This window comes from Amblyomma mixtum, chromosome 10 (genome assembly GCF_055824585.1).
Source record: "Amblyomma mixtum isolate Tamu chromosome 10, ASM5582458v1, whole genome shotgun sequence".
In the NCBI taxonomy this organism is placed as follows: domain Eukaryota; kingdom Metazoa; phylum Arthropoda; class Arachnida; order Ixodida; family Ixodidae; genus Amblyomma; species Amblyomma mixtum.
Genome location: NC_143021.1, coordinates 115,017,372 through 115,038,186, shown reverse-complemented (window position 1 = coordinate 115,038,186; position 20,815 = coordinate 115,017,372). Strand labels below are relative to the sequence as shown.

At 45.8% G+C, this 20,815-nt stretch overlaps 2 protein-coding genes across 2 annotated transcripts in view; one reads left to right on the top strand and one right to left on the bottom strand.

Annotated features, from left to right (window-relative positions):
* Window positions 1-17,382, bottom strand: part of LOC149326723 (uncharacterized) — a 28,975-nt gene extending 11,593 nt beyond the window's left edge. Inside the window, exons 1-3 of the mRNA XM_089563242.1 lie at window positions 17,063-17,382; window positions 2,808-2,967; window positions 1,900-2,008 (exon numbers count right to left, since the gene is read on the bottom strand). Coding sequence (XP_089419368.1) covers window positions 1,900-2,008; window positions 2,808-2,967; window positions 17,063-17,382 — 589 coding nt within the window. The remainder of the gene's footprint in view (window positions 1-1,899; window positions 2,009-2,807; window positions 2,968-17,062) is intronic.
* A 199-nt stretch (window positions 17,383-17,581) lies between these two features.
* Window positions 17,582-20,815, top strand: part of LOC149326722 (BTB/POZ domain-containing protein 9-like) — a 65,762-nt gene continuing 62,528 nt past the window's right edge. Inside the window, exon 1 of the mRNA XM_089562741.1 lies at window positions 17,582-17,769. The gene's annotated coding sequence lies outside the window, so the exon portion shown is untranslated. The remainder of the gene's footprint in view (window positions 17,770-20,815) is intronic.

Sequence of the window (20,815 nt, the reverse complement as noted above, 5' to 3'; positions counted from 1 at the left end):
GAGGCATCTTTTGGTGCCAGACAAATATCATAAAGAGCGATGCCTGCTGAGAATGAAGTTGCCTTTGGGTGGCCCCTTAAGTCCTGCCAAGAGCAGTCCTGCCTCTTTCCACCTGGGTGATTTCCTCTATGTCCTCTGAAGGGGGAAGCAACAGGTTGAGCAAAGCCAGCACAGTGCTGTCAGCAGTTACTCCATCACAGTAAGTGCCCCCTCCCTTGAGCCCTCTGCATGACATGTGCCACACCTCTCACTTGCCCAGTAATTTACCTTCTCATCCTCCTCCTTGAGCAGTGAGGGCCAAAGCGACACTGTTTATTTATTGATTATATACCTCACAGTCACCGGACTCCAACCAAGGTGAGCACAAAATAAAAATCAAACTTATGCACGCGTGCTAAAGCAAGCACATTGGCATCGAAGTGAACACTTTTGTGATTTTAACAGAAGAGTCAGCGTCGCTGCTCTCACACACCTAATTGCACAGTGGTGTTTGCCACTTGCTGATCACAATTGCTTTCGAGTCGTGAGATACACAGCGGTGCGCCGCCGCTTCGCTCTATGTTATCTCCAGCCGAGCGCCTCGCTTCCACGATGTTTTCTACTCCGCGAATATCGCCGGGGGAAAAAAAAAATAAAATAAAAATTGACTGTAGCACAGCTAAGGTTAAGCCTGGATATCTCGGAGCGAAAAGCTCTCGCTGCTTTTCAGCCAACTCCCAAGCTACCACTTCTGGATGGGTGTTTCTGCGCCGTCTCACTGTTGCTTCTTCTTCTCCTTCCATGGCGAGTGTCTGCGCCTGTTCTATGGGCAAGCACGCCTTGTATACCCCTCCTTTCAAATGCGCACTGCACACGGCTGTGGCAAAAGGTCAAACGGTGGCGAGGAGGAGAAGCGGTGGCGCACATGCACAGTAGTTCGTGGCGGTGGCGAAAGGTCAGGCGATGGAGTCAGCGGCGGCAACGGAGTCAGCGGCAGAGCGGCGACGACGGCCACCTCCGCCATGCCTCACGTCGCTCGGTATCGCACATGTCAAGAAGTGGCAAATCTGGCCTCCGGCTCGCGCGAAGCGTGGTGTTGACTGGCCTAGCGAAGCTTTCACATCAAAAACGTCGCATGTATCCCGGGCTACATGAGCAACCACCAGGCGGCGAAAGCAACGGAGATGCGCTGACAGACGCTCCTCTCATGTCAGTTTGCGCTTTACTTTTCAGCCAAATTTGCGTAACTCAGCACAAGCTAACAGACAGTCGGCCCTGCGAGTTATCAAGGTCAGCCGCCGCTAGGCTTTCATTACATGGAGGTCTCAAATACATGCGCTTCAATGGGGGCAGCGTTGGGAAATTGAAAAACTTCGTTATATCGAGGAATTCGCTACATGGAGGTTCGTTACATCCAGGTTTAACTGCATGCAACAGCTGTATCCTACCGGTACTCACCTATGGGGCAGAAACGTGGAGGCTAACAAAGAGGGTTCAACTTAAGTTAAGGACAACGCAGCGAGCTATGGAAAGAAAAATGATAGGTGGAACGTTAAGAGATCGGATGCGGGCGGAGTGGGTGAGGGAACAAACGTGCGTTAATGACATCCTAGTTGAAATCAAGAAGAAGTGGGCTTGGGCAGGGCAGGTAATGCGAAGGCAAGATAACCGCTGGTCCTTAAGGGTGACAGAGTGGATTCCAAGAGAAAGCAAGCGTAGCAGAGGGCGAGAGAAAGTTAGGTGGGCGGATGAGATTAAGAAGTTTGCGGGGATACAGGGTGCCCGCAGCTGGCGAAGGAGGACAGGGTCAACTGGGGAGACGTGAGAGAGGCCTTTGCCCTGCAGTGGGCGTAGTCAGGCTGATGATGATGATGACTCAACTGCACCAGAAGCGGTGCGAGAGCAGCACCACCCACTCACGTGCTGCTGTGGTGACCTCCTTGTGGACGGCTGGTGGTGGAGGGGGGCAGTCGGCAGTGGCCATGAACATGGTGGGTGGCTCACCAGGGGCTCCCATGTGCAGCAGGACCTAGCAGACACAGAGAGAACATCCCCGTGTCATCATCATCATCAGACCACTCAAGCCACCACCTATACTCCGTTTCATACATAGCAGGCAACGCTGCAGAGGTTGCTGAAGTAGTGCGTCCGCGAAAACATATTACTCCGCCACGTATCATTCAATCTTCTCAAAACTCCAGTGATTGTTTGGACGAATACAAAGAGCAGTGTAAAACAGTCAGTGTAAAAAATCATTTGTAACCTATGGCTACACAGTATGGTGAGTACAGAGTGCAATAATCAAAACCATTTTTCCGTTTTACCCTCATTAGTAATTTTACAGCACTTGGAATGTCAATGTTCAAGGTGTGAATGTAATGCATCAATAACCTTTGTGATAAATTTTTGAAGTGTGATTGAACAAATCTGCTTCGATTATTGCACACACACTGTGCCTCCAGCTTCCCTTAGCAAACAGTATTGGATTTTCGTCTGTCCTAGATGTTGGTATCGACATACTAAGGCAGCCAGACGCCCAAAATTTCCATGCCATTAAATTGTCTGCTCCTGCATAAATCAGCTCACATGATAATGTGAATTTGATATTGTGGTCATAATACTGTTTTCTGGAAGGCAAAAAACTGGTTCAGTTGGAAAATAATAGTTGTAGATTCCACAAATGTCATTTTTTGAAGATCGACTCTTTGGACATTTTTTTGGTCTCGAAGACCAACGTCCCCCCCCTAAGTGTAACCCGACCACAGCATGTGTCTGTAGGCTTGCATTCCATTTCGCCACAGCTCAGGCCACTGGCAGTCAGTCATCACCTGGTGGTGTGGCGAGGGTCCAGGCCTGGGCAGCAGAATGCGCCCCTGGGCATTGATGGCCGGAGTCCCGTCCTGCTTGACCAGCAGCAGGATCTGATCGGTCGGAGGGCGCGGAGGCGGAGGCGGCGGAGGGGGCCGCGGAGGCTGCCTGCTCTCCTCCCTGTGCAAACCGTGCGGTGGCATATCTTAGTGCCATGCTGCACCCCAACACAGTTCCCAATGGGAACCACTCAATCTTGCTGTGGTGCAGTGCATGCAAAGACCACCCATACTCCGCAACAACTTTTCTCAGCAATGGAGCAACACATATGGAGTCGAAACACGCCCTTTCGTCCCTTGCAATGGACTGTGGTCCACAGTTGCATTAAAGGGCTATCAACACCTAATTTTAGTTGCGTGTTTTCTTCTTTCAAATCAAGCATTAGACATCAGAATACCCAGATCAATGCGTCATCATCATCATCAGCCTGGCTACGCCCACTGCAGGGCAGAGGCCTCTCCCATGTCTCCCCAATTAACCCTGTCCTTTGCCATTTGCGGCCACCGTATCCCCGCGAACTTCTTAATCTCATCCGCCCACCTAACTTTCTGCCGTCTCCTGCTACGTTTTCTTTCTCTTGGAATCCACTCCGTTACCCTTAAGGACCAGCGGTTATCTTGCCTTCCCATTACATGCCCTGCCCAAGCCCATTTCTTCCTCTTGATTTCAAGTAAGATGTCATTAACCCGTGTTTGTTCCCTCACCCACTCCGCCCTCTTCCGATCTCTTCACGTTACACCTATCATTTTCCTTTCCATAGCTCGCTGCGCTGTCCTTAACTTAAGCTGGACCCTCTATGTTAGCCTCCACGCTTCTGCCCCATAGGCTGTCCATCTCATTCTCAATGTCAGTCACGGTCACATGGATCGAGCATGCGGCGAGATTGATCCGGCCGTTCCATTCGGACAGAGAGGGTGTGATAGCGGAGAGGGGCTTGGCCACTCTTTTTGCCGCACCGCGGCATGTGTCCCCAACTCCTCGCCTCCCCTGCTATGGCTTTGCACGAGGCAGTTCGCGGTGCCTTAGACGTATTGCGTGATGAGGAGTGGTGGTAAAGCACGACGAAGAAAATCTACACAAGAACACTAATGCCTCCAGCGGCTAGGTAATTTTTTTATTACTAAGCTCCAGACGCTGCGGCCTCATGTTGCCCGGAGCAGGCAGTCATGATGCTATGCGAAACGAGAGCTTCCCGGAAAACAATCACATCTGCGGGTTTGGGCGCAGCAGGCCAATGAAAGCATGAAAGTATGAAAAGGCATTACTTCTTTATGAAAGAAGTGCTGCGACTGACGCGTCAAAGCAGTAATAAAATTTTTTCCAGTGAATTAATGAATGTTTGTACTAGCTCGGTCAGAACGCGTTTACCAGTCAAAAACGGCCTGGAAGGAAAATGGCAATTGTACTATTATGAAAACAGGCAGGCAATGTTGCACGCTGAGCTGTCAATTTTTATTTTCTGTTCATTAGGCAAGCTCATCACGGTTCCTATTGTGATCAAGAAGAACGCTGCCTTGAAGCGTTTGTTAGCTGCTCAAATATACAGTCTTCCACGCAGAACTTTGCTGCGCCCACTTTTTGTAAGCATTTGCTCCATGCAGATTGCACTGTATTGGACTTAAAATCATGGTGTTTTTTCAAGCTTTCATTTTCTGTGCGAAGTTTTCGCATTTGCTTTACTTTTCCTGAAAAGGTTCACCCTTAACTGCTTTATTTCTCTTACATCCGAATGTTTATGGGGGACAATATTGCCATGGACTTCAAGACGACAAAGTGGGCAGTGGCGCGGCATGGAGCGCTCGCGCTAGGCCCGCCGCCATTAAGATCATATCATTGCCATATGTCATGTAGTCCTGTCTTCATCGGCTTGCCATCATGTAACAATATCATCACTTGTTTGAGTAGCACATTCAACTATTGAAGTAGCTGGGCGATGATTTTGGAAGTCTTGAGGATTAGCCTGAACAACACAATTCAGCGTTTGGCTGTTTACAGCAGGCAGGAACAGACGGCTGCTTTCTTCACGGCCCTCGGTTGTTTTCCCATTTTTCTCACTAATGCAGTTCATTCGACTGAAATCAAGGAACTGCGCAAGGTGGTTGCTCCCACTCCAACCTTCGCCGTTTTTTTGCTATTTTCGGCTGCATATAGCTCGGGTATCCAGGAAAATTACTGGGTGCAGCAGTCCACTTCAGACGTCGGATCTTTGCGGATTCAGAATGGTAGTCATTGCCCAAGGAGTGCACAGAGCAGATGACACTGCTGGCGGACTTGTCATTCGGAGTACAATCTTTCCTCGAGGAAGGAGGTCAAAGTCCCTGATTATCAAACTAATATTTTGTCTGAATTGAAGTGATTCGATCAACGCGATAATACATAACACATGGGTGACAGTAGCAGAGCCCCTTCAGCAGCAACACTTGAGGACTGGGAAGCCTACTCCCAACACCACTCAAGTTTGCTTGAAGCTACAAAATGTAGAAAAGAAGCCATGTGTAAGGGCCCTGAGCATATAATTTGTCCAGCAAGAGGTTAGAGAACATGTACCTCAAAAGACAGACCCAGAAGACAGTCAGGGGCCACACTGAAAGGAAAGCTCGTAAACAGTAATGTTTTTTTTTTCTTTTTCTAGGGAAAAGAGAGATAAAAAAAAGGAAGACGAGCGTTGTAGGGGCAGTGTTTAGGCACAGCGGCAACTCACTACCAGAATAGATATATCAAGACAGGTGCAATGCGGCACATCAAGTCATGCATCAACGCTGCCTTAGCTGCGTCTCGATCGTATTATGCTACAAAAAACAATGTGCACTGTGTAAACCTGATTTGGGGATATACAGCGGCATACTTTGATTCCCTTGCGGTTTCCTCCAGCTGCCAACACATTTTAAAGCGAAGCTGACGCCAGATTGGGCACGTGCACCCTCCGATGTATGCGCTTCTCCAAGCGTGTGCCATGCCGCGACGCCGTCGGCAGGGGGAGAACAGCACCGCTCCGCGGTGCGCGAGGGAACTTCTACGATTACACTTTTACAATGGGGTGCGCGCTGAACGGGACGGCCGGAGCAAGCACCGCCGCGCGGGCGTGATCAAGGTGGCTGTATGTCAGCCTGTGTGGTGAGCGGCAGGACTGACAGATGGCGCCACATGCGCGGGCAGCCAGAACGCGCAGGGGACTCGAAGGCCGACGCCAATACGCAGAAGACGTTTGTCCCGGTGGTTACGATGTAAAGCTTAATAAACCCAGTTAGTCTAAGCCCGCCTTGTCCTTACTGCTCGGACACGACACTCTGAGACTGCCTTGTTTCTCCACCTAGTTTGGCTGGTGTGAGTGCAGATAGCACTTTATAGGTCAGATTTTGCAACAATAAGGAAGAGTCAGCCATGATGTTCACCATCTTCACACAGAATTGCTCTCTAGTTTTCTCAGAATGACAAGTTTACAATATCCCCACTGTGCTACAGAGCGTTCACTACTGGTGGCCACCAGATGGCGCCAGCTGCAGAGGTGCACGAATGTCAGCCATGGATGCAACTCAAGAATGCAGTGGCAAATGCCCCTCAAAAGAGGCCCTGCAGCCAACAGCATCGACCGACTCTCATGACATCGCGATTGATCCCCTAGCATCTGCCAGCTTGACATCCCAGGAGGCTGACGGGAGCAAGGGGACTAACCACAGATAAACCGATTCACTGGGTTAACCACGATGTCATAGCAATTGGTTGACACCACAGGATGGCAGACCCCTTTGAGTAACATTTGCGACTGCGTTCTCGAGTTGTATCTGACTGCAGTGCTGTGAGGAGGTAACTCAATCAAAACTGGTTAGTGTTTTTTTGTTGTTTTTTTTCGCTTATATTCTCCTGAGACCCAGCAATGGAAACTTTTTCCAGTATACTGAACAAAGATATCGCAGGTACAGCAACCATGCAAGGATGCTTAGTGCCGCAAGAAGCCGCTTCTCAGCTACTTTTGGAGCCTGTGCTGCCGTCTAGTGAGTGTGGTCAAAGTCATATCATTTCCTTCGTCTTGAGGAGCTCTTCAAGAGGCGGGATTCAGTACAAGCATACTTTATGGGGACGGCCAAAGAAAGAAAAAGAAAGCAGAAAGAGTGAAGTCACGTGCGTCTCCTGATGCACTTATCGCTTTCAAGCACTTATTGTAAGCACTCGTAACAGGCCACCGATGCATATAAGCACACATCTGAGCTAAGAGGTGTGTTTAACTTTCCTCTGTGCCTTGGAAGTTGCATATCTTCCCCCCTGCATTGGTCACTTTCTAGAACACAGACCAAAGTTGTTTGAAATGCAACCAAAGACATTTTAACCACACTTAAGAACGCAAATGACCATAACCTAAGCATTTGAAAAAAAAAAGACCACAGATACAGTTTACTTTGCGGGTGTCTCAGGAGGATATACAACTCACAGCAAGTAGTAGTTCATCTTTCGAGGGGCTGCTCCCTGTGGGAAGTAGGCAGCAGGTGGAAACTGAACAGACAAGAACGGTTTGGGGGTGGGTTTGAACACCAAGGGAAGGGGCACACATCACGGACTCACAGTTCACAAGAGGGTGGCATTGTACCCAACAACACTGCAAACAAGGAAACAGTCGTAAGAGCTGCAACAGTCCCATTGCTAAGTACACGATATGAAAGAAAACGGAAAAATCATGACGACGCATTCTTTGACGGCACAGCTAACTTACGGCCCAAAGCTAATTACTACCCGACAGGTAACAACGACGTCTGGTATGTGCCATCCTTCCGTGCTAATTACGGTCGTCAAATGCACCGACATATAATTCCAACTCTTCTTAATCGGCGCAAGGAGCCCTGAGGACCTAACGGTACAGCTTTTTTTTTTCTTACAGCAAGTTTTCTCCTCCTTTCTCTCTTTTTCTTTTCTGATCGTTATTCTTCATTTTTCATTTTTCAGTGTTTCTGAGCGTTTCGTGTTAATTTTGCCAACATCACCTATCTATTATTCCAAGAGGATGTTCACTAATTTTTATTGAATAGGATGATTACCTATGCACTGTAATCTTTTTTATTGTTCTGTCCCTGTTCTGTTGCTGCCGGTTTTTATGTACGGGGGTGCGCCCCTCTGTCAAGACAGTCATAGGCTTTTTGGGTGTACCCCTAACATCCCTGATGTTGAAATAAAGGTATTTGTATTTGTATTCGTTGGTATCCGCATTACAAGAACCGTATCCCTCCTCCTTGAAACCTGTGACTAGAACACAAGATATGGCACGCGGCTCCTTACTGGAAAGTTCGTCTTTGAAACCTTTCCTCTGCCTTAATTGAAATTAATGAGTGTTCTCCCTCCCTGCCTCAAAAGGAGCACAAAGCACATACTCATCATCATTATCAGCCTGACCATGCCCTCTGCAGGGCAAAGGCCTCTCCCATGTCTCTCCAATTAACCCTGTCCTGAGCCAGTTGCGGCCACCCTATCCCCGCAAACTTCTCAATCTCATCCGCCCACCTAACTTTCTGTCGTTCCCTGCTACGTTTGCTTTCTCTTGGAATCCACTCCGTTACCCTTAAGGACCAGCGGTTATCTTGCCTTCGCATTACATGCCCTGCCCAAGCCCATTTCTTCCTCTTGATTTCAACTAGGATGTCATTAAACCGCGTTTCTTCCCTCACCCACTCCGCCCTCTTCCGATCTCTTAACGTTACACCCATCATTTTCCTTTCCATAGCTCGCTGCGTTGTCCTTAACTTAAGCTGAACCCTCTTTGTCAGCCTCCACGTTTCTGCCCCACAGGTGAGTATCGGTAAGATACACCTGTTGTGTACTGTTCTCTTGAGGGATATTGGTAAACTGCCATTCATGATCTGAGAGCACATACTAGAAAAACACAAAGAAGGAAGACGTGAAACAAGCGCTAACTTTCCTACTGCAAGTTGGACTTTTCGGCTTTTATTTTTTTTTATTTCGAGGACTCATTTTCACGTTTATTTCAGAATGCAATTTTCACTGCTCTTTTTGCCAATATTATTTTCCACTGTTGAATAACTTTTTATTTCTTAGTGATGCAATCTGCATCAATTTTGCAATAAATAAACAAAAATGTTGAGTAATTATTCAGAAAGCACTTATATCTGTCTGTCTTGTCTGTCTGTCTGTCTCAGTGCGCAGTCCCATCGGAATGGAAAACCGCACGTGTCGTACCTGTTTTTAAAGGCAGTGACCCATCTCGCGTATCTAATTATCGCCCAATATCTTTGATCTCGACCAGCTGCAAAATGTTCGAGCATGTGATCTGCCGAGCTCTGACGGAATTTTTGGAATCGACCCATTTTTTATGTGATGAGCAGCATGGATTTAGGCGTGGTTTATCTACGGTCTCACAACTGATAACCACTTGCCATGATTTTTTTATTGCAGTTAATAACAAACAACAAATAGACGCTGTTTTTCTTGACTTCGCCAAAGCCTTTGATAAGGTTCCGCACACTAAACTCATTCAAAAGCTTTACACTGCCGGAATCAATCCTAATATTATTGACCTTATTAGAGCCTATTTAGAAGATAGATTTCAATATGTTCGTGTTAACGATGAGTACTCTGATGAACTTCCGGTTTCATCTGGTGTTCCGCAAGGATCAGTTCTGGGGCCTATCCTATTTTTAGTTTACGTAAATGACATCATTAACGTGGTTGATTCCGAAGTTAAAGTTAAACTATTTGCAGATGACTGCGTTTTATATTCCTTAGTTAACTCCACACCGGACCAAATTAAGCTTAACAGTAACCTGCAGAAGATCTCAAACTGGTGTAACCAATGGGGTATGTTTCTTAACGTTAATAAATGTTCCGTACTTAGAATTTGTAAAAAGAAAACTGTTCTGATACATCCATATTGTATAGCTGGCGTACCACTTCCAGAAACCTCGTCTGTGAAATACCTTGGAGTTCAGATAACTAATTGCCTAAACTGGGATGCTCACATCAATATTACATGCGGGAAAGCTCTGAAGACTCTGTGGTGTTTGAGGCGTAAGCTTTCAAAGGCCCCAAAACATGTCAAACTGGCAGCGTATAAGGCTTTGGTGCGGCCTCGTCTGGAATATGCTTGTTGCTTATGGGACCCATTTACGGCCAAGAATATCTCCAAATTAGAAAGAGTGCAGAGGACAGCGGCCCGTTTCATTTGCAATCGATACAAACGAACAGATAGTGTATCAGCTATGATCAATTCTATTGGCCTAGAATCTCTTCAGACAAGGCGCACTGAAGCAAGATTGAAATTTTTGTTCCTAATATATAATAATCTGATTAGAATAAACACCCATGATTATATTACTCCTGTTTCACGAGCAAGCACGCGTTATAACCATGGAAAAATGCTGCAAGAATTTCGTGCATACTCTAACACAGTAAAACACTCATTTTTTTTCAAATCAATAGCAGAGTGGAATGAATTGCCGAAGTGTGTAGTGAACAGCCCAAATGTGGAAACCTTTGTCGATAATTTCAGAGCCTTTTCTATGTGAAACCCATGTCTTTTTGGTTTCTTTTTTTCGCATTATCGTTTGCTCTTGCATGAAGTTTGTGCATATCTTGTGTTTTTTTTATTTGTATCTCTGCCCATGCCCGTGCTCATGCCTGCTTGGAGTCGAGCGACTCTGCAGTATGAAATAAATAAATAAATATCAGCTGTGTTAGCAGAAAGCAATGTTATCACCAATAAGAAAAGTAACTGAAGGTAAATACTGGGGCCATAACACAAAAACGCCAGTGGCAGTTGATTTCTTAACCCATGTATTCCTAGTGTCTTATATGTAGGACACCAATTTTTGGTGCAGTAACTCTAAAAGTTCATTGTGTAAAAGCTTGAACTCCCTACCTTGGGTGCAAGAGGGACTAAAAGTTTCCTGCATAAGGTTTGTGTTGTGTGCATTCAGTTTTGTGTGTGCTCAGAAAGATCTGCCAGTCTTCTCTGGACACCATTTTTTAAATTTGACCCCACTGTGTACATTGTAATTCTGCAAGAACAACAAATAATTTTTGCGCATTGTCATAAGAAAACCACCGTGCGTGATGAGAAATGCAATTTTAAAGCTCATGTTAAATGCTTCAAGCTTTACCACACGTAACAGGTAGTGAATATGTATATTCTGACAGTGAAAGTGCTCAAAAAGACAAGGACGACGGAAAAGGAGAGACATACAAAGCACTTACAGAGTTGAAAGTAAGCACTTTGTATGTCTCTCCTTCTCTGTCATCCTTGTGTTTTTGAGCACTTTCACAGTCAGAATGGAAAACTAACTTGCCAACTCACTTCCATTACTCGAATCTGCATAGTATCCTACATAGTAGGATGGCTTTAAAGTCGGTGCTGAGATAAATATTCCAAACATTAAAAGGATGATTCTGAATTGTGAAGTGAAATAAACATTTTATATCTAAAAGTACTTGTTCTTTTTTTCTTCTAATTTCCGCCGTTTCGGTATATATGGGTTAAAAGTGAGTTGTGTAGTGGCATTAGGTTGAGTGAAAGAGCGAGGCATCACGTGGTCTGTGTGTTGACATCAGTGATGAAACTGATACAGCAGCAAAAACATGAGACTATTTTATGACACTTATATGCACTCATGCATCCTTAACACTGTGGAGAAAAAGCTGCTTAAGGGGGGATGCGGGGATCAGATTGCAAAAATCGCGAAAAAAGTCGATTTTTGAAAAGTACACTTTTTGGCACCTCCAACACTGTTTCTACGTTGTACTGAAATATTTCACCCAAAAATAAACTTTGAGCGCTCCAAATAAATATATTTCTCGGCATCTACACATACACAGTGTGCGCTAGATCAGAACTTTCAGGCTTGTTTTCTCGAAAGTTTGTTTTGGGCTTAATACCTTGTTTGTGGAAAGCGTAGCACAGCAATGGGTGCATGGATTTTTATCCTGTTTGTTTTGTTGTGATCACTGAAATGTGGTCTGCATCAAGACAGTCTCAGATTTACCACTTAGGCTCGCATGTTTTTAGTGCATGGTAATTAGAGCATGATACATTCTAAACATGAAGAGAAGGTGCATATTGTCTCCTTTAAAAAAAAGAGCAGAGAATCAAAAAAAAAATTAAGAGAGTCTTGATTTACACCACACTTCTTAGTAAATATTAAAAGCATTTAGAGACCTGTAGCCTGTTGTTTTTTTGTCATGCTAGGCTTTCCACAAGCAAGCAACAAGGGGACAACACATAAGCACTGATAAAACGGAACCTAGTGAAGCTGTCACTGTGGAACTTTATATCTGATTGTTTGATGCTGTTCTAAGCCAGTCTGGCACATTTCATCACACTAAGTGGAAAAATAAATAAGTTGCTTTCTATCCCATTATCCCCCTTTAACTAAGCAACTGCCAAAAAGCAGGAGCTCAAAATCAACAGTGCTACACACTAGCGGATGAAGTTTAGTGACAAGATGGAGCCTCCCTGTCTGCACACCAATCCCTTGAAACCCACAACTGCGTTACTTAGTAGAAGAGTGCCTCATCTCACCACGCCCCTCGCTTAAGCAATCATCAATTTTCCCCTTCCAATGAAAGCAACCCTTACCCAATAGCCAGCTAGCTGCAGAGTGCAAGCCAAGGATACTGACCTTTTTTTAGTTAAAACCAAATTTCCGAAACTGAATTTGGCGTACTTTGATAGCTTATGTCGGCTGAAGCCGAAAAATCCAACCCCAACTAACTAACCACTAAACCATTAACAGTCTATCACAAAAAAAGGGCAATGCTCATTTCCTGCTTATATCCGATTAAGTCACCACTTTAAACACTAGCGCAAGAACACTCTGCATGCTTTACCTAGAAGCTTCATAGATACAAATTCTTGAATAACCTCGAATTCTCAAAAAACCATTTCAGATTGCCTTTGAGTGACAGAAATCCACTTTCTGCGGTGAGGCCCATTGCGGGAAGCCTTTACTGCCTCCTCCTTGTAAGCAGGAGTTTTCCACAGAAATGTCACGCTGTTCAATTGGTCGAAATGATCGTGACGTCACAGTGCACGGATTTCAAACAGGGACAATTGTACTTTGGCTACTAACCATCATCATCATCATCAGCCTGACTACACCCACTGCAGGGGAAAGGCCTCTCCCATGTCTCTCCAATTAACCCTGTCCTTTGTCAGTTGTCAGTTGCCGCCACTGTATCCCCACAAACTTCTTGATCTCATCCGCCCAACTAACGTTCTGCTGTCCCCTACTACGTTTGCTTTCTCTTGGAATCCACTCCGTTACCCTTAAGGACCAGTGGTTATCTTGCCTTCGCATTACATGCCCTGCCCAAGCCCATTTCTTCCTCTTCATTTCAACTAGGATGTCATTAACCCGCATTTGTTCCCCCACCCACTCCGCCCTCTTCCGATCTCTTAACGTTACACCTATCATTTTCCTTTCCATAGCTAGCTGCGTTGTTCTTAAGTTAAGCTGAACCCTCTTTGTTAGCCTCCACGATTCTGCCCCATAGGTGAGTACCGGTAAGATACAGCTGTTTTATACTTTTCTCTTCATGGATATTGGTAAGCTACCATTCATCATCTGAGAGAATCTGCCGTATGCGCTCCACCCCATTCTTATTCCTCTAGTTATTTCCTTCTCATGATCCTGATCTGCGGTCACTACCTGCCCTAAGTAGACATATTCTCTTACTACTTCCAGCACCTCGCTACCAATTACGAACTGCTGTTCCCTTGCAAGGCTATTGAACATTACTTTGGTTTTCTGCATGTTAATTCTTAGCCCCACCATTCTACTCTGCCTGTCTAGCCGATTGATCATGCTTTGCAGTTCTTGTACTGAGTGGCTTAGCAAGGCTAGTAACCATGCAACCCATTAAAGGGATGGTGTAGTGATGCTCCAAGTAAAATAAATAAATAAAGTAAATAAATAAAGAAATAAAACCAAGTAGGAAATAGGTCGAGTTGGGGAATCGAACCAGGGTCTCCGGAGAGCGAGACGAGCACGCTAACCACTCCGCCATGCCAGCTCGGTGGTTTGGAATGAACAAAGGCGCGTCTAGTGAATACGTGGTCTTCGTTCACTCCCATCTTCCTCCTTTCCCGTAACGGGAAATTATAAAATAAAAAACTAAATAAATAATTAAGAAAAATAAAAAGTTAGAAAGTGAAAATTAAAAATTAGAAAAAAAAAACAATGCAAACCAGTGCGTCAGGAAAGTCTTTCGCCTTGTGGCACTTTAGAGAGCCAAAGTGCCCCCTGTATTTTTCTGTGTACAGTACTGATTCTCCCTTCCATCAAAGTTTTTTATTTTATATGCAATGTTTGCTTATTGATGGGCTGACATCAATGTTTAAAGAATGGGTTAATATATTAATGTATAATGTTTTTTTTTTACTTAATAGCAACTTAATAGCAAGTGCACGTTAAAGAACCCCAGGTGGTCGAAATTTCCGGAGCACTCCACTACGGCGTCTCTCATAGCCTTAGTCGCTTTGGGACGTTAAACCCCATAAACCAAACCAAACTAATAGCAACTGTATACAGCAATCCTGTCTTTTGCTGTTTTTGTTAAAACTACATTTTCCCTACTGCGCGAGAAATGTTGCAAGTTTCTCATGGCACTAGGGCAACCTCTGATATCGCCTTTTGCCTCTGCTCCACGACAGTACTCGTGTAACCTTAGAAGCATCACGAATAAACAATACACTACTGATTAAAAAGTTATACATGTAGCTGTAAAACGTTTTCTAATGACCAGAAAGGCATCAACTTTCTTTTTTCTTCCAACAATGTGAAAACAGCTTGTTCTGCACAAACATTAAAAATTCATCAATAAATGTTTACTGCCATTCTTTTGCCACCAAATACAAAAGAACAGTGCTCAAACATTGTTCACAAGAAGCGTGGAGTGTTGAAGGGACCCACAACGAAACTTAATGGACCCAGTTTTTTTCGGTGCACCAGAAAAGTGCCTAAGGCAGCCAATTCCACATCTGTCTTGTTATGTATATTTTTATTTTATTTCTCAGCATACAAATAATCCTATCCCATAACATTGGAACACTGCAGGAGTTGCAACAGAAATTTTCATCATAAAATAGAACAGTATTAAGAAAGTACTTGATTAGGTACTTCTCGCAAAAATTGATTAGGTGCAAGATTTTTGGTTACACAGGAGAGATCATCCCTGACATGCTAAGGAAAAAGTTCTGCTGATGTTAGTGGTTATAACAGAGAACACGAATAACACTTTTCGTAGGCTGGATAGTTTCCTGATCAGACATGTAAGGACAGTACTTTTTGCAAACATACTTCCTGATACGAATGGATGACTGAATCGCACTGGGTACACCTGCAAATCTTCAAGGACTACAGACAGCAAATTATTGTGTTTTCTTCTTTCAAACGATGCGTTAGACATTGGTATACATTTAGCAGCCCGTGGTATTCGCCTACGACCCCTAAATAATTTATAATTGAATTTCTTCTTGACGCCATTTCAGTTTCATCAACTGAGCGATGACTGCGACGTGTAGTTGAACTTTAGGTCACATGAAGCATGAAAAAGCAAACATAATTGCTGATACATCCTTTGTTGTAATTCTAGCTCTTCCAGCAGGCTGGTTTAACTGCTGTATTGATTCAAAATTATGCATCAGCACTTCTATTGCAGTTTTTCCGTGCCTCACGTGACAAGTTCAACTACATCCATTGTTCGGTTGATGAAACCGAAACAGCATGTGAGAAGACATTCAATTATAAAATATTTAGCCATTGAATACATGCTGTGATCCATGTATTCTAATGTCTAACACATCATTTATTATGAGAAAACACGTAATGAAATTAGGTGTCTACAGCCCTTAAATGGCTTAATCATAACTTATACGTCAGGAATATGCCACAGCAAATACCATGACACTGATTCCTAACAAACTTTGATGGCTATGTATGAGGCATTTATTGACAGCTGGAAACATCCATGCTTCAGGCACATGCCGAAACATTTCGGAGTGTTCAGACTCAGAGTTCCTCAGGCCTCAACAATTTCCAAATGCAATCGAAAGCTTCAGCATTCACTGCCTATGCTGCAGATATGTTAGTTCCATTAATTTGAGCTTTGATAGCTTTAGTCAAACTTTCGAAGCACGTAGCCCTGCTAGAAATACCGTAAACAATGACAAATACACAAGTGGTCTTACACTTAGAAAGGTTTACACAAGGCATGGATACACTGATTGAAAATCACAACGCCGACGCAAAACTGGCGAGCGCGGCGGCGGCGCGCCAGCTGTCCGCCGTGTGACGTCACTGCTCCTCGCGCATGCGCAGTATGGCTTTGCTCAGCTCCGCGAAATGGCTCGGTGACTCGCGTAGTGTCGCTTCCGCAACAATATACTCCTTGGTATTTTGCCACTTAAGTATTTGTTTGTTTTTTTAGTGTGTCTGATACGCATGCATCTTCTGGTGACCTAGGTTGGCCGTTTCTCGATTAAGCTTCAGTTGTTAGTCCAGCGTTGTCCTGCGTTCGTCTATTCCTGGTGTCTCGTGCTTTCGCTGGTGAAGCTATGTCTATTCTACCTACCCCCTCCCCACCCCCCCCACCCCCCGTGGGTATGTGCCATGCCACCATGGCAACAACAACAACAACATGAACGCGCTGTCAACACGCGGTCTATTGCTTTTCCATATTAGAAATTATTTCTATGACCATTTGAAACACGGGACCGTATTTGAAATTCCCGCACCGAGCACACGCCACGTAAATCGGGTGACGGCGGGACACATGATCCCAGTAGGACTCGGCGCGGCTGCTCCGCATCACTTGGCGGCGACGAGGAACACAACGCGACGACACCTCATGCCCGCATTCTGACAACTGCCAGTTTGTGGCCACACTGCGACGCTCCCATTGGCCGGTCCACCTCTGACGTCAGTCGGCCCCAGTGACGCCAAGGGCGTGCCGACCAACGAGCGGCGGACAAGACTGCATCTGCGACGAAGACTCCATGTTAACGGGACTCGGCCACGATCGCCGCAACAGCGGCGGCTACGAAATGCAATAAACGTCGTACTCCACCGGGACGAACGCGGGACGCATACCGTGGCCAGTAGCGCGACGAACCGCGGAGGTCCCGAGGAGGCAATTTCAAAAGCGCGAGATGCCGCGCAGAGTAGCGAGCTATGGGCCCGACCATTGTCTCGGTCCCTCCGTGGTCCCAGCGGGGCCTCACCTCATCTTGGCGATCCGCGCGACGGTCCTCTTGATCTGCGTCGATCGGCTGGACCAGAACTTGCGCCACGAAGAGCGCGACTTGACAGCCGGCCCCTTGGCGTTGAGTTTGTTGGCTGCCTCTTCCCAGAGCCGTTCGCGCTCCCACGGCTCGACTTCCTTGCTCTTCTCCTTGGAGGTACTCGCCAGGTACGGGTGCTCGGTGAGAAACTCCAGCAGAATCTCCATCTGCCGCGGAGACACGCGTGGTCCCAGTTTGCGCGTGCCTATTTCGGGCACTGAAGGTGGCGCGGCCGGAGACGAGCCATTCTCCGCCGCCATATTGTTTTCTAATTGGCCGGCTTTGGTGTGGATGGTGGATGCGTGCTGCGAATAAAGCTGACAGAACTCGAAAAATGAAGTCGTAAAGAATTTATTCTTAATACAATATTGTCAATTTTTACTTTTTAATTATGTTTTGGCGTTGCTTTAAAAACAGGTCGGTTCTGCTTTGATTGCAGCAAGTCGCAATCAAGCCAAGTCGACCCAGCAAATCAGCCTGTGTTTGTATTGCTTGTATCCATGCAAATCACACGGAGAAATCTTGGATTAGGTGTTCCGTGCGTGTGCCATCGAAGTCCACATTTGAGCTACCGTGTTGGGTCCGGTCGCAGGATTCGCTAGCTTGTGCGTCGCTACACCTCTGCAGTTGTCTGGGCACTTCGCATGGTGAGTGTCACGCTCTCTCCTCGAGCTGTCGTTTCCCCTGACGCAAAACTTGGAGCCATGTTTTGATGCGCTGACAAGTCGCTTACCGCCGGCGGCACAACCGGGAAGTTTCGGGACCGTTAGCTGCATAGTCGCTTGTTTCGACGCGCCGCTGCTGGTTCGCGAATTGTACTCAGAAAGCGCTTGGTGACGCGCTGACGACACAGCAAGTTTCTTTTCAATCTAGCATCCACATATGTGGTGTGCCGGTTTTGTGACACGCTTGAGCCACTACCTTGCTTTCCGCTGTATCTCGTTTCTCTCTTCCGCAGCGTTCCGAAAGTGATAAACGGATGTGTCAGGTTTGTGAGAGTGCTTCCGTCCTGTAGTCGAACACGCTTTGGAGGCGTGATAGCGTTGAGCGCCCGAGGAAAATAGGCCGGAGACACGGGGTTGACTCAGCCGCGGCGGCTACATTCAGTTCCTGTCGCTAATCCGAGTGTGTTAACTTCGCTTGGCCTTTTTCGCGTCCCTCGGAGGCAGCCCGAAACCCGGTAGTAGTCGAAGTCTCCCCGACTTTTTCGAAGTCCGTCGCCGGGACCCAGAAGTGGCACATTTTGAAGCGTCAGTGACGCAACTGAAGGCAGTGACGCAACGCATTTTGGTCTCGGGAACCAGTGTGGGAAAAATGGCCCCAACGCCGGTGACTTTTCTCCGTCGGATATTGATTGCGGGGTATTTATTTGTTCCGTATACCCTTACAGGCCCTCGACGGAGGGAGTTACAAAGGGGGGGAGGGGGGACAATACATAATATATAAATATACTTATTACATAAAAAGAACGTGATAACAATCCAGTAATAGACAACAGACAACGTATGCATCAATGCAGAATATGTACAGCCTACAAAAAAAAAAAAAAAGTAGAACATAACCAGCAGTAAAACAAAAAATAAAAAAGCTGGCAAACATTGAACCTAAGAAAATGAGCTTTAGAGCTCTTAAAGTTTGCATATGTTTAATTCGCTGTCATTGGTTGATGGCAGGTTATTCCAATCGACTATTGTGCATGGAATAAATGACTTAGAACACAGGGATATGCGGAATGCGACACCCCTTGTTTTGAAGGGGTGACCACAGCGTAGAAAGATGACGAAAGCTGTGAAAGGGCTTGTTTAAGATCTTGTTTTAAAAGACCAAGAGAGATATTAACCGAAGCTAGCGTAAGGTTAATATGGTGATTCCATGCTTGGTCAGGTGAAAAGTGAACTCCAAGATATTCATACGTACTGGTATGATCGGTAGTGCTTCCATTCAAGTGATAGGAATCAGAGAGGACTAGTTGGTGGAAGTCATGACTTTAGTTTTGGGGACATTAAGTGCCAAAAAAGCCAGAGAGAGAGAAAGGAATTTTAATGAGGAAAAGGCGGAGAGGTCGGCCGGTGGTAACATAGCCCTGGCCTGCTACTCCACACAGGGGAAAGGGAAGAGGAGGAAAAGGAAAGTGCGAATGAAGGCTGATGATGGCATAATACAATGACTTTCACGGCTGATGTCTACACACACACACACACCACACTGGCTGGCACTGGCATCGCGGTTAGTAGACGCACATAAAACTGGTGTCTGCAACACAAACACCGACACATGTCACTACCCATGTAGGTTGTGCACAGGCAGTCACAGACGAGTATCCAGGCCTGTTTCACACAAAAAGTTGAGCAGGGCCTTTATCACACACGCCACCAATCAGAACGTCTCGTCCTGGCGCCCAGTAGAGTTTCCTGAGAGAGAGGGCGAGAGTCCAGTTGTTTCACGGTCGCCTCCAATGTTCTTCTTTCAGCAGTATAGTTCGGGCACTCGCAAAGAAGGTGTCCAATAGTCTCTGGAGTGTGGCACTGTGCGCAATTTGGGTTACTTTCGATGCCGATCTTGTGAAGATAGTGTTTGGTGTAGGCAACGCCAAACCGTAGCCGGTGGAGTAAAGTCCCATGACGTCGCACCACCATAGATGGCAAATGTAATCGTGAGCCAGCATCAAGCTTACAGACGCGGTCCTGTTGATGACTCAAATCATGCCAGTGCGACTGCATTGCTGCTTGCATTAAATGCGCCAGGACGAGCACTGTGCAACCATGGTGTTGAGGCCAGTTCGTCAGGAATGGTGGTCAGTGTCGCAGTGTCCTACCACCTTGTCACAACACTTACGGTCAAAGGCCATTAGAGTACAATGGTGCTCAGATACAGAATGAGATCCCCGATGACATCAAACTCAAACATAATTTTTCGGCCTTATTGAAAAACATTGAATAGAATGGGGTGGAGCGCATATGGCAGGTTCTCTCAGGTCATGAATGGTAGCTTACCAATATCCCTGAAGAGAAAAGTATACAACAGCTGTATCCTACCGGTACTCACCTATGGGGCAGAAACGTGGAGGCTAACAAAGAGGGTTCAGCTTAAGTTAAGAACAACACAGCGAGCTATGGAAAGGAAAATGATAGGTGTAACGTTAAGAGATCGGAAGAGAGTGGAGTGGGTGAGGGAACAAACGCGGGTTAATGACATCCTAGTTGAAATCAAGAGGAAGAAATGGGCTTGGGCAGGGCATGTAATGCGAAGGCAAGATAACCGCTGGTTCTTAAGGGTAACGGAGTGGATTCCAAGAGAAGGCAAGTGTAGCAGGGGACGGCAGAAAGTTAGGTGGGCGGATGAGATTAAGAAGTTTGCGGTGATACAGTGGCGGCAACTGACAAAGGACAGGGTTAATTGGAGAGACATGGGAGAGGCCTTTGCCCTGCAGTGGGTGTAGTCAGGCTGATAATGATGAAAAACATATTTCTTCTCTTTCCAGAGCTGTGGGACTAAATACGTTTGTGTTTGGGTTTGTACATTTCAGAATATGTATGCACTTACATATTTGCAATGCCATGATTGTAGTATCTCACCTCTTTTTCTACATGTAGTTTGAATGTCTGCCATTTCTTGTGTGAATATCTTGTATTTGGACCTTTCACTAGTCGAGCTGGCTATGGGTGTCAATCAAGTTTTGATGTATTGGTTTCA